The sequence below is a fragment of the Neomonachus schauinslandi genome, chromosome 5 (assembly GCF_002201575.2).
Source record: "Neomonachus schauinslandi chromosome 5, ASM220157v2, whole genome shotgun sequence".
In the NCBI taxonomy this organism is placed as follows: Eukaryota; Metazoa; Chordata; class Mammalia; order Carnivora; family Phocidae; genus Neomonachus; species Neomonachus schauinslandi.
In genome coordinates, this window is record NC_058407.1 from 58,407,507 (window position 1) to 58,420,595 (window position 13,089).

The 13,089-nt window shown below is 39.8% G+C and overlaps 1 protein-coding gene across 2 annotated transcripts in view; it reads left to right on the plus strand.

The window, feature by feature from the left end:
- Nucleotides 1-13,089, plus strand: part of LOC110577801 (SAP domain containing ribonucleoprotein) — a 51,878-nt gene that overhangs the window by 16,082 nt on the left and 22,707 nt on the right. For both annotated transcript variants that reach the window (XM_021687232.1, XR_002480139.1), the window contains exons 7-9: nt 263-291; nt 4,025-4,050; nt 5,152-5,220. In XM_021687232.1, the coding sequence (XP_021542907.1) occupies nt 263-291; nt 4,025-4,050; nt 5,152-5,220 (124 nt within the window). The remainder of the gene's footprint in view (nt 1-262; nt 292-4,024; nt 4,051-5,151; nt 5,221-13,089) is intronic.

Consider the following 13,089-nt stretch of genomic DNA (forward strand, 5'->3'; position numbering starts at 1 on the left):
AGCAGGATTTTTGTAATAGGTAAAAATCAGGAACTGTTACTTCTAATTTTGATAAGGCTTCACTTTTAGCTTATTCTCTGATCTCTTGGTGAGAAAAAGAGTAAACTGAACCTCTTTCATGGGGTTGTTAGAATTAGCTAATGATTGCAAGTCTTGAGATCACAAGCAAGAAGTGCCATATGTACACTTGACACGGAGACAGACAACAGGGAGTCTGAACAGCTTCCTAAAATTTAGCTTGTTTTTTTTTTTTTTTCTACAGATTTGGGATTTCTTCAGTTCCATCAAAAGGTAAGAATACAGAGACTCTTCTAAAAAAAGTTACCTTTATATTTTAACTTTTCTGTCACAACAGATTTCTCCAAATTAAGGTAAACTTGTTAGCTTTAGAAGCTTTTAAGAAGTTATAACATTCACCTTTTTGCTTGAGGTAAAACCATACTTAAGCCTTCCTGGGCAATTTAGAGAAGGGGCTGAAGTTATGAGAATAGGAGGAAGTGCCAACGTTTGTTTTCCTTTTCTTGGACATCTTTAGAGAAGTTTCTAGTACCTTGCCTAGTTATTCTGGTGTCTCAAGTCAGCATGTAATTATTATGTACCTGTCCCATATCATACTGCCTAGAGTAAGTGGTGAAAGAGAAGAGAGAGTATCTTTTACCTCAACAATCTTGGAATCTTCTAGGAATTTACAAGGAAATAATGTTGGATATGCTTAAAGACCTAGTTAACCATAAGGATTATCACAACATTATTTTTCATGATCAGTAACTAGAAACAATGTAATATACAATAGGGAATTTGTTAAATAAATGTCTACCATAGTATAGTAGACTATGCAGTTGTTAAAATGATACTGGAGAGTATTTGTCAGAAAAATGTTAAGTGAAAACAAATTATAAAATTATATTAGCAGTGTATTTCCCTTTTGGTAATAGAAGCGCATGTATGGATAGAAAAACAGGTTTGGGGGGGGTGCCTGACTGGCTCAGTTGGTGGAGCATGCAACTCTTGATCTCAAGGTTGTGAGTTTGAGCCCCATGTGTGGTGTGGAGTTTAATTAAAAATGAAAACTAAAAAAAAAAAAGGTTGGAGGGAATATGTTCTAATTGTTAATACTTTCTCTGGTTGATGGAATTTTGAGTGACTTCTTTTTGCTTGTCTGTGTTTGTAAAATTTCTGCAATGAGTATCTTGTAATAAATTAGGAAGAAAGTTATTTTTAAAAATAACATAGTCCAGTTTTAGAGACTTAAATTTTAAATGTAATCTCTTAATCTAATTTAGTCTTCTTAGTGATCTGTTTGAAGTGTGTTAAGAACACGTCCTCTAAAGATCTAGCATTTTGCTGTGCTTTTTTCTTTTTTCAATTTTTAATTTTTTAAAGATTTTATTTATTTATTTGACAGAGAGAGACACAGTGAGAGAGGGAACACAAGCAGGGGGAGTGGGAGAGGGAAAAGCAGGCTTCCCGCAGAGTGGGGAGCCCGATGCGGGGCTCGATCCCAGGACCCTGGGATCATGACCTGAGCCGAAGGCAGACGCTCAACAACTGAGCCACCCAAGGGCCACTTGCTGTGCTTTTTAAAAGACTAGCAAAATTCTGGTCACTATCACTACATGTTTTACTTTATTTTTTTTTTCCAAATATTTTATTTATTTATTTGAGAGAGAAGCACGAGCTGGGGGGAAGGGCAGTGATAGAGGGAGAAGCAGACTCCTCACTGAGCACAGAGCCCAGTGTGTGTCTCCATCCCAGAGCTTAAGACAGATGCTTAACTAAGACATCCAAGCGCCCTCACTACATGTTTTAGAAACAGATATTTTCTGGCTTTTAGTTATATTAAGAGAGATGCAGTAGGATTGGTGATAGTACAGCAAATATTATTAAAGACCTTAGATGGTACTATTTGAGGAAAGACAAAAGTTAAAATTAATAGTCTAAAAAGGAAACCTGATCAATAAAATAATGTATTGATAATATTTACAGTATTCTTTTAATTCTAACATCCTTAACCTATAGAGTACCTCTTAAAAGAAGAGTTTGGCGGGCGCCTGGGTGGCTCAGTTGGTTAAGCGACTGCCTTCGGCTCAGGTCATGATCCTGGAGTCCCAGGATCGAGTCCCGCATCGGGCTTCCTGCTCAGCGGGGGGTCTGCTTCTCCCTCTGGCCCTCCCCCCTCTCATGCTCTCTCTCTCTCATTCTCTCTCTCAAATAAATAAATAAAATCTTTAAAAAAAAAAAAAAAAAAAAAGAGTTTGGCAACATTTAAACGGAAGTACTTTTTATGAGTGAGAACATAAAAACATCTAACAGTTCCTAGCACATGGGTTGTGGTAAAAGTTGAATCTGTACCTGAATGTTTACAGTGGAGAGTTAGGGAACCAATTCCAAGATTGTGATGACTTAAAATAAAATTCTGAAAAATTGTGTTTTTTTTTTTTTTTTAAGATTTTGTTTATTTGAGAGAGAGATCACAAGCAGGGGAAGCAGCAGAGGGCGAGGGAGAAGCAGACTCCCCACTGAGCAGGGAGCCTGATGTGGGGCTTGATCCCAGAACCCTGGGATCATGTCCTGAGCTGAAAGCAGCCACTTAAACTACTGAGCCACCCAGGCGCCCTGGAAAAGTTTTAAGAATTATTGACTTAGATTAGGATTGGGCCTACAGGCCAATTTACTTGCTTCTTAGTGATAATTTCAGGATGGGACATTGGCTTTAAGCAGCTGTAATTTTAATTAATTTATTTATTTTTAAATTTTAATTTATTATGATGGTAGCTCTGCTCCTTTGTCCAGATGTGATGTCTTTCTTTTTTTTAACAGCTTTATTGAGATATAACTCATATTCCATGTAGTTCATTCATTTAAAGTTGTATATAATTCACTGGTTTTTTTTTTTTTTTTAAAGATTTTATTTATTTGAGAGAGAGAGAATGAGAAAGAGAGCACATGAGAGGGGGGAGGGTCTGAGGGAGAAGCAGACCCCCCGCTGAGCAGGGAGCCCGATGCGGGACTCAATCCCGGGACTCCAGGATCATGACCTGAGCCGAAGGCAGTCGCTTAACCAACTGAGCCACCCAGGCGCCCTAATTCACTGGTTTTTAAAGAATATATTCACAGGGTTCTGCAACCATTGTCTCAGTCTAATTTTTTTTTTTTTAAGATTTTATTTATTTATTTGAGAGAGAGCACGCGCGAGAGAGCATAAGAGGGGAGAGGGTCAGAGGGAGAAGCAGATTCTTCGCTGAGTGGGGAGCCCGATGCGGGACTCGATCCTGGGACTCCGGATCATGACCTGAGCTGAAGGCGGACGCTTAACTGACTGATCCACCCAGGCACCCTCAGTCTAATTTTAGGACATATTAATCACCCCAAAAAAACCCTGTACCCATTAGCAGTTGTTTCCCATTCCTCCTTCCACCCCCACCCAAGCAACCATTCATTTTTTCTGTGCATATAAATCTACTTTCATATAAATGGAATTGTGCACTTTGTAGTTTTTTGTGACTGGCTTCTTTATGCATAATGTATTCAGGGTTTGTCCATGTTGTAGGATACATTAGTACTTCATTTCTTTTTAATATTGGATAATATTTCATTGGGTCTACCACATTTTACCTATCCATTCATTAGCTGATGGACATTTGTGTTGTTTTCACTTTTTGGCTACTATAGATAATGCTGCTATGAACATTCATATACAGGTTTTGGTGTGGATGTATGTTTTCATTTCTCTTGGGTGTATACCTACAAGTGGGCTTACTGCGTCATATGGTAAACTGTTTAACTTTTTGAGGAACTGCCCAATTGCTTTCCAAAGCGGCTGTACATTTTATGTTCCCATCAGCAGTGAATGCAGACGTGATCTCTAGATGCAATGTTTGCCTTTTTTTCTTTCCTCATCATAAGATAAAGGATATTTGTCTTGTGTACTTTTTCCCTACTAATTTGATTTGAAGACTCAGCTTCATAAAAATCATAAATGATGTTTAAAAATGTTAAATAAAACTTTTATTTGCTTCTTTAGGTCTGTCATCTGATGCCAAGCCTATGGTAAGAAATCTTTTTTTTTTTTAATACCTTGAGAGACACATCTTAACTCTGGTTTTAAAGTTAGAAACAGCTCCCAGATAGAGGAATCTCTGAGATCACATGAGTTTGGTGACTGTCTGTTTTCAGTACAGTGTTTTATGTCCTGAATAAAATGGATTGTTTGGGTACTAAGAGGTCAGGAAAATCGCCACATCTTCCAAGTCACTATAGACATCTTCCTTCCTGTCATTCCTCTTGAAAAAAATGAGTAGATTTTGTTAGCTAGTGGACAGTCCATATAATTCTTTGTTTTATGGTACTGTAGTTTTAGGCCTTGTCTAATGGCTCTGAAAAATGTCTAATATTTAGTTACCACAAGCAAATCTGTGGAAGCAACTTATGAGTTCTTTTGGTAGATATTGGTATTTTTCAACACTAAATCATAGACTGAAGACTGGTAGAACAAGATGCCTTCCGGACCATTGTGACTCAGTGGCATGTTCAGAAAATGGAAACACATGCTGTGGGTGAAATATGTTTGGCTTTATAAAATCCTGTTCTTGAAGTTACAGTGCAGTATGGGAAATGAAGCTGAAATGTAGGAGTATCAGCAGTAGTAGTAATGAAAATGTCCTGTACATCCTTATGATAGTAAGTGTTGTATATCAGGGCTTCCAAGAAAAAGGAAGGAAGAAAATTAAGTTGGGTACTGGTGGTAGATTTGTCTTCTGAAGAAAGGAGAGCTGGAATTAAGAACTACTGAAGAGGCTACGTATAGGATTTAATGATTTTGGACTGAATAATGGACTTGTTTGGAGGTGATTATTTAGATATTAGCTTTTTAAAGCAGTGTTTGGCCTACTTTTATCTTAAACCCTCTTTAGGCTCTTGCCACGTTTGATGAACAAAGGAGGCTGTGTTGAATCTTTTACTGTATTCCGGAAGAGGTCTTTTAATAATTAGTGGCTGGATGGGTGCTGCTTAGTGTCCTGATTTGCCGTATAGGGTATCTTTGATATTGTAGGCTATTTTGAACTCTTAGCTTTGGACTATAATTTCTGCCTTTTGTATTTTCTGTTTTGATTTTTAAAAATATGGGTTTTTCCCCCTGTGTTTATATAGGTTAACCTGGATAAACTAAAGGAAAGAGCCCAAAGGTTTGGTTTGAATGTCTCTTCAATATCCAGAAAGGTAAAGTACTGTTTTTGCCACCTTAGAGCAATGTGGGCCTACATAGCCTGGAAATGACTGTCCTGAGAATATAGCTAGCTATTCATATTCAGCACTTCATTTCATGAAGTCCTTTGACTATCACCTCCTCTCGCTGACTATTGATTACGTTACAGGAATTATTTCACATAGTGAATTTTTTTTTTTTCCTGCATATTTTTTTCATAGCTTCCACCCAAGTTGTTAGAACATGTTCTATATTTCTCTTGGTTAAGATGTTGTATTGAGTGGGCGCCTGGGTGGCTCAGTTGGTTAAGCGACTGCCTTCGGCTCAGGTCATGATCCTGGAGTCCCGGGATCGAGTCCCGCATCGGGCTCCCTGCTCGGCAGGGAGTCTGCTTCTCCCTCTGACCCCCATCCGTCTCATGCTCTCTGTCTCTCATTCTCTCTGTCTCAAATAAATAAATAAATAAATAAATCTTAAAAAAAAAAAAAAAAAAAGATGTTGTATTGAGTGATGTTAAAAACTTACTACATCTACTTTAACTTCTAACATAGTCTTTTTTTTTTTAAGATTTTATTTATTTTATTTATGAGAGAGAGAGAGTGAGCGAGAGTGCGCGCACGAGCAAGGGGAGAGGCAGAAGGAGAGGGAGAAACAGACTCCCTGCCGATTAGGGAGCCCAATGCGGGGCTCTGTCCCAGAGCCCTGGGATCATGACCCAAGCTGAAGACAGATGCTCAACTGACTGAGCCACCTAGGTGCCCCAGGTGCCCCTCTAATACAGTCTTAATGGAAACAGGAGATGAAAATCCTGTCTTTGGGTCAAAGGTACCTAGAAACAAAATTTGAAGTTTCCCTGGAACAAAAACAAGAAAGTTATTTCATTCTGTCTGCTCCTCTGCTAACTGACATTATTGAGTTTGTTAAGCAAGGTGACTGTTGACACCATGCTTTGTGGAGTGATCAATTCTATAGGGCATTGTTATGTTTGGAGTTTCGCCAGGCATGTGCTGTTGGAGAAAATGCTGAGGATTCTCCTGTTTGCCTTGAGCAGGTAGTCTCTCAGTCTGGTTCTGTAAGAATGAAAGCATGTTTCTTGGTTGTTGAAGTGGGGACAGGGTTAAGGGAAGACTGTTTCAAACCAGAAGAACTATCAAAAGAAAAAATGTCATTGGGGCACTTGGCTGGCTCAGTTGGAAGAACATGTGACTCGATCTTGGGGTCGTGAGTTTGAGCCCCACGTTGGGTGTAGAGGTTATGTACATACATACATACGTAAATAAACTTATTTAAAGGGTCATTATTTCCCACTAAGTCTGGGAGCATTTAGGTCTCTGGACATCCATTGGAAAACACTGTCCTGACTGTGGTTGTTAACATTTTTGCTCAGGAGAAAAACTGAGCACTAAAAAATGTAAACACTTATGCCCCACTGGGACTTCTTTTTTTTTTTTTTTTAAAGATTTTATTTATTTATTCATGAGAGACGGAGAGAGAGAGAGAGAGAGGCAGAGGGAGAAACAGGCTCCCAAGGAGCAGGGAGCCCGATGCGGGACTTGGTCCCAGGACGCTGGGATCATGACCTGAGCCGAAGACAGACGCTTAACCATCTGGGCCACCCAGGCGCCCCCCCTCACTGGGACTTCTAACCTTATACACAACTGCTCCATTTTCCTTCCCTTTACATTACATTTTTTATGCTTACCAGAAGCATAACATTAGGTCTTTGTGCCCAGCTTGATGCTGAGACCATAGGTGTTCAATAGGAATATTTGCTAGTTTATGTGAAATTTTAAAAAACTCAGGAGTTGTGGGGCACCTGGGTGGCTCAGTCATTAGGGTCTGCCTTCGGGTCAGGTCATGATCCCAGTGTCCTGGGATCGAGCCCTCCATCGGGCTCCCTGCTCAGCAGGAAGCCTGCTTCCCCCTCTCCCACTCCCCCTGCTTGTGTTCCCTTTCTCGCTGTGTCTCTCTCTGTCAAATAAATAAAATCTTTAAAAAAATTGGAGTTGAGAGTAGACAGAGTATGCGATTCTTAAACCACATGCAGCTTAATTGGGAAGAATATACTATAAACCAAGTCATTTGTGTTTTGTTAGATTGCCAATGGGAAGCGTGCTTGGCTCTGTGGCCCCAGTTCTCATCTGTCTCCTTTTGTATACGAAGACCAGGTGTCTGAGAATCTCAGCAGTAACTCACTGTAAAGAATTGTAGGGTGCCTGGGTGGCTCAGTCGTTAAGCGTCAGCCTTCAGCTCAGGTCTTGATCCCAGGGTCCTGGGATCGAGCCCCACATCAGGCTCCCTGCTCCACGGGAAGCCTGCTTCTCCTTCTCTCACTCCCCCTGCTTGTATTCCCTCTCTCGCTGTGTCTCTCTCTGTCAAATAAATAAGTAAAATCTTAAAAAAAAAAAATTGTATGCGTTCCATCAAAATTAACAAAATTGAACATATCTCCAAACTGTGTAGCTCATATGGACACTTTACCGAGACGAATTTGCCCCTCACTTTATACTGCCCACCTGAATTATTTTCATAGTATTTCATTACAGGGATATTAGCCTTTTCACTTTCACTTCCTTAGAATCTTTCTCCATATTTGACTTGCTTTCATTTTTAGTCCAGAGGAAGCTAAGTAAAGCATGAAGAGATACATTTATTAGCTTTGTGACTTTGAGCAAATTACTAAACTTCTTTGGTCCTCATCTATAAAACTGGGAGTAATACCTAACATTGTGTTTGTGAAGAGTTAAGTAATTGGGTATATGAAATTATCTAACATATTCACACTTTGACCCTTAATAAGACACTTTGACCCTTAATAAATGTTCACTTTCTTCTTAGTTCAGTTCTGTTGGCTACCTGACTTTATGCCTTTGAGTCATTTAACTTCTGTGTTTTAGTTGATCATTGATAAGATTTCCCATTTTAAGTCTGAAGGGTTTGGGTGCCTGGCTGGCTCAGGTGGTGGAGTGTGTGACTCTTGATCTTGGGGTTGTGAGTTCCAGCCCCCTGCTAGGTGTAAAGATTACTAAACAAAATTAATAAACTTAACCCTTGGGTTATAAGCAAATAATGGTAATAGGTAAAACTGACTATGTGACCTGTGTTTTCAGATGATGTTCATTGCCATACCTATGTTCTAGAGTAGTGCTTCTCAAATTCTTTAGCAAAAGCCTAATTTGTTTTTTTTTAATTTTAAGATTTTATTTATTTAGGGTGCCTGGGTGGTTCAGTTGGTTAAGTGACTGCCTTCGGCTCAGGTCATAATCCCAGGGTCCTGGGATTGAGTCCCGCATCGGGCTTCTTGCTCAATGGGGAGTCTGCTTCTCCCTCTGACCCTACCCTCTCTTGTGCTCTCTCTCTCTCTCTCTCTCTCTGACAAAGAGAGATAAATAAAGATAAAATCTTTGATTTTATTTATTTGTCAGAGAGAGAGAGAGAGAGAGAAATAGAGAGCGAGCACAAGCAGGGTGAGTGGCAGGCAGAGAGAGAAGCAAGCTCCCCGCTGAGCAAGGAGCCCGATGTGGAACTCTATTCCAGGACCCTGGGATCATGACCAGAGCTGAAGGCAGACGCTTAACCAACTGAGCCACCCAGGCATCCCAAGACTAGTTTTTTAAGTTTCTAATTTATTGGGGCTCCTGGCTGACTCAGTTGCATGAGACTCTTGATCTCAGGGTCGTGAGTGAGTGCAAGCCCCACATTGGGCAGAGAGCTTACTTTAAAAAAATTTTTTTTCGAATTCATTACAGAGTGGTACTTTTGTAAAATACAATAAAAATGTCACAGCAGTGTTAAATTACTCTGGAAGTTTCCAAGCACTCACGATTTCTGGAGTTATTGCAGACTGGTAATGGTAAACACTTTGGGGGTCAGCACCAGGAGGCAGATCACATTTTGAATAACACTGTACTGGTGTATGTATGATTTCTTCCAGGGACCACTTTGCTTGGAGACTTGTGACTTTTGAGATATTCTCTTTGAGTATGGATTCATTTGCATTGATCATTAAGTCCTGATTTTCAGAATCATCCTTATTTCAGCAGTTTGCTCTACTTTGCCCCATAAACCATTACAGTGTCCCAGAAATGCTGATGTTTTGCTGTCCACCACTGTCCAATAGAACTTTCTGTGATGTTGGAAATATCCTATAGAATATTGTTTCATTGAATAAGTCTGTGTTATCTAATATAGTAGTCATTAGCCACACGTCATTATTGATTACTTGAAATGTAGCTAGTGTGAACTGAAATTTTTTTTTTTTTTAAATTTTGTTTTTTTTAGATTACTTTCTTTTTTTTTTTTTTTAAGATTTTATTTATTTATTTGAGAGAGAGACTGAGAGAGAGCATGAGAGGGGGGAGGGTCGGGAGGGTCAGAGGGAGAAGCAGACTCCCTGCCGAGCAGGGAGCCCGATGCGGGACTCGATCCAGGGACTCCAGGATCATGACCTGAGCCGAAGGCAGTCGCTTAACCACCTGAGCCACCCAGGCGCCCTGAACTGAAATTTTTAATTAAATTTAAATAGCTGCATGTATTTTGGGCAATTCAAGCCTAGCTTATATTTCTCATACAGTTTTCACACTTGAAGTAGCATAGAAATCCTTGATCAGACCACATATTTGGACCACTGTTTCTGTGCCTGTAGAATATAAAAATTTCAGAGTGAACGTGCAAGGAGAGAAATTGGAGGAAAAGGAGTAGTAAGAGATAAGGAAGTGTTCTTTTTTATTTTTATTCTAAAGATTTTATGTATTTGACAGAGAGAGACACAGTGGGAGCAGGAACACAAGCAGGGGGAGTGGGAGAGGGAGAAGCAGGCTTCCCATGGAGCAGGGAGCCCCATGCGGGGCTCGATCCAGGGACGCTGGGATCATGACCTGAGCTGAAGGCAGACACTTAACGACTGAGCCACTCAGGCGCCCCAGGAAGTGTTCTTTTTTAAAAGTAACTTTTTCCACAGAACTTAGTTCTAGATCCAGATCCTGAAATTGCAACTGGCTACATTCTCAGAGTTGTTTCGTTCAAAATCTTGTGTTTAACTGTTCTCTATCACCAGAGATGATATGCTACCTAGTATTTGGTTGGCCAAGGTTAGTGACATGATTAAGTTTGTATTTATGGAACAGCTAGGTCAGTATACTGTGCCCACCTCATCCTGGGTTCCAGTATAGCCTTCTCCTATATAATTTGGTCACCTGTCTTTAAGTTTTACTATTCTCTAGGCACAGATCTCTTTCAGTTTGATAAGATGCAAATAGTAGAGGTTAGCAGGTAGTATAGAGATTTGATTTCTCTTCTTAATTCTAGTATCCCGAAAAGGGCGTTGCATGGGGTTTGTGTTTGCTTGATCCAGCTTAAGGCCCAGATTTCTTGCTGATTTCTCTTTGGTAGATTCCTCTGCAGACCAGTGTAAATCATAAAGAGAAAGTGTGTGAGAGGAAATGAGCCATGGATCAATAGTGTTTATGACTGATTTTTTTTTTTTTTTTGGTCACAATCTGGTTATCTTTTCTTTATATTTTAGATTTACATTTTGAGCATATTACAGATTTGAGGATACCAAATCACTTCTATTCTTCCTAGGCTGACTTTTGCATGACTGCTCATATATTTCAGCTTTCAGCTCCACTAGTATACTATACATGTTAGGCAGTACACAGAAACTTAAAGAAATCTGCCCCCCCGCCCTCCCCCAATCATCTTCCTCCTTTCCCCCTGCCCAAGAAAGGCCTGTCCGTTCATGTTTCCAACTCAAGTCTCAGTGAATAGAATCCTGTTGGTTTAGGATAATGGGAAGTGACAGGGCAAAGAATGGCACTGGCATTTATAGACATTTTTTACACAAGAGGCTGTAAATTGTCCCCTCTAACTCTTTGGACTATTTGAGAATAGAATGGCATGCCTTTTCTCATATAAGCCTCATGGTGACTATGGGCTGAGAAACCTCCCACACCCTCAAACAAAACAAAACCCAGATAAATAACCTCTGCCTGGTTGGTTCTGATTGATCACCAGCTAGGTTTTCAGTCTTGTGCTTGACTGGTTGTTGTTTTTTTGTTTTGTTTTGTTTTTGTTTTTCCTTCTCTGTCAGTTTTCCATGTCTCCCAAGAGAGGTAGTGTTTGGGTTAGTCCTATTGGTGAAGGACAGGACTTGGCTTGGCACATAAGAAACTCATCTTTGAAAGGAGTGAGAGATGGATAGAGGGAATAGATGGGAAGCCAGCTCAGTTAATAGATGATGGTCATAGGACATTAGTTTTATAAAAACGAAATCTGGGCTTAGAGTTAAGGTGTAAACTGATATAGCTAATTTGGATTGTTTTGTTTTCATTCCCCCCCCCCCAAACACTGGCATATTTGGGAAAGTGAAACTTGATGCTTTAGGACATCCAGCCAAGTAAGTATTCAAAACAAAACAAAACCCAAGCCCAGGCACTAAGTAGAAAACTGGAATGTGGTTTATGCTCTTTTCCCTCCCTGAGAATGTGAGGGGCATGTGTTACTGTTTCTTGGTTCTTGATTAGTAGTAGAAAATATAGGCATCTTTTATCCCTGTTGACCTTAGTACATCTTCCCTACTTCTCTACTGGAATATTATTGCGCCTTCCCTCTTCGTAGCTCGTGTTAAGGTAACTGTCCTAATGGCGCTGTCTTAAGGCCTATAAACAATAAAGTCTGCTTTTCCTGTGTTGTAATTTTTGCCAGTTTTCTTCCCTAATGATTGTGGTCTGTGTTATATAGTGTCAGAATATAAAAAGGTTAAAAAGTTAAATATCTCTTAATTGATCATTATCTTGTTATTGAGGCTGGTAACTAGAAGATTCTTGGGTGGCTGCAATGATTACTTTTTATGAACCTTTCATATAATTATATATTTTTGCTCACCATTGCTTGGGGATGAACCACTTCAGAGTGAGAGAGATATTGGACTTCCCTTGTTTTTGAGGCTCCTGTCACTGAAATCTCTTGAGATACCAAAGAAGGTGTGACAAAGAGTCAGTTCTAAGCACAGGAGAGCACCAGTGTCTCCTAGCATCCAGATTTCACTGTTGCTAACTGATAGTGGGCTGGTCTCCATTCACTCTTCTGAAAGGCATATTTGATTCTATCTATATTCCCTTCCACCATCTGAAATAAATGAAGACATGTTTGTTCTTCCCCTTCAGCAGTGGGTTTTGGTATAGAGGGATGTGGAGAGAAGGAAGTTCACACTATGGATTTAGAAGTTGGTCACCAGCTTTCTCAGAGGGACTATAATTGTTAGAGTTTAGGTATGTGTATATAAACCTTTTCCAAAGGAAGAACTGTGGGGCCATGCATAGGACATTGCCAACATGGTACTATAAGAAAGTACTGCAGAACCATAAACTATGGTGAGGAGTTTGGTAGAATATTTTTTAAAGGGGTAGTGGTAGAAGATTTAGATTCCAAGTAAGTTGGAGAAGTAGCCTGCTAAGTGGTTTTGGGTTCTTTTCCATCCAACATATACTCAAGTAGCAGTACCTAGGTCAAGTACACCACTTAACTTTCTATTCCCCTTTCTCATGGGGCCCCATGAGACCCAAGAGAAATGCAGATAGGATTATAGGTGGGAAAAACTCCAGTGTAGGTCTTTTTAGACATTTCATTGAGTATTTCATTGAGCAAGAGTTTGGGGGGAATACCCCTACCCCTCATCTTAGTTTGTCGTTTTTCCCAAAAATGCTTCTTCCACTTGAAAAATTATATTCTTTCAACTTATATTAACAAATAAGAAAAGACAAGAATGGGATATATATGTGTGTGTGTGTGTATAGTATATAGAGATAGCAGTTGAGAGTGACTGTCAGGATGAATTTCAGGAAGAGCTAAGATCCAAACCCACATAGGTTACAGCATTTCTT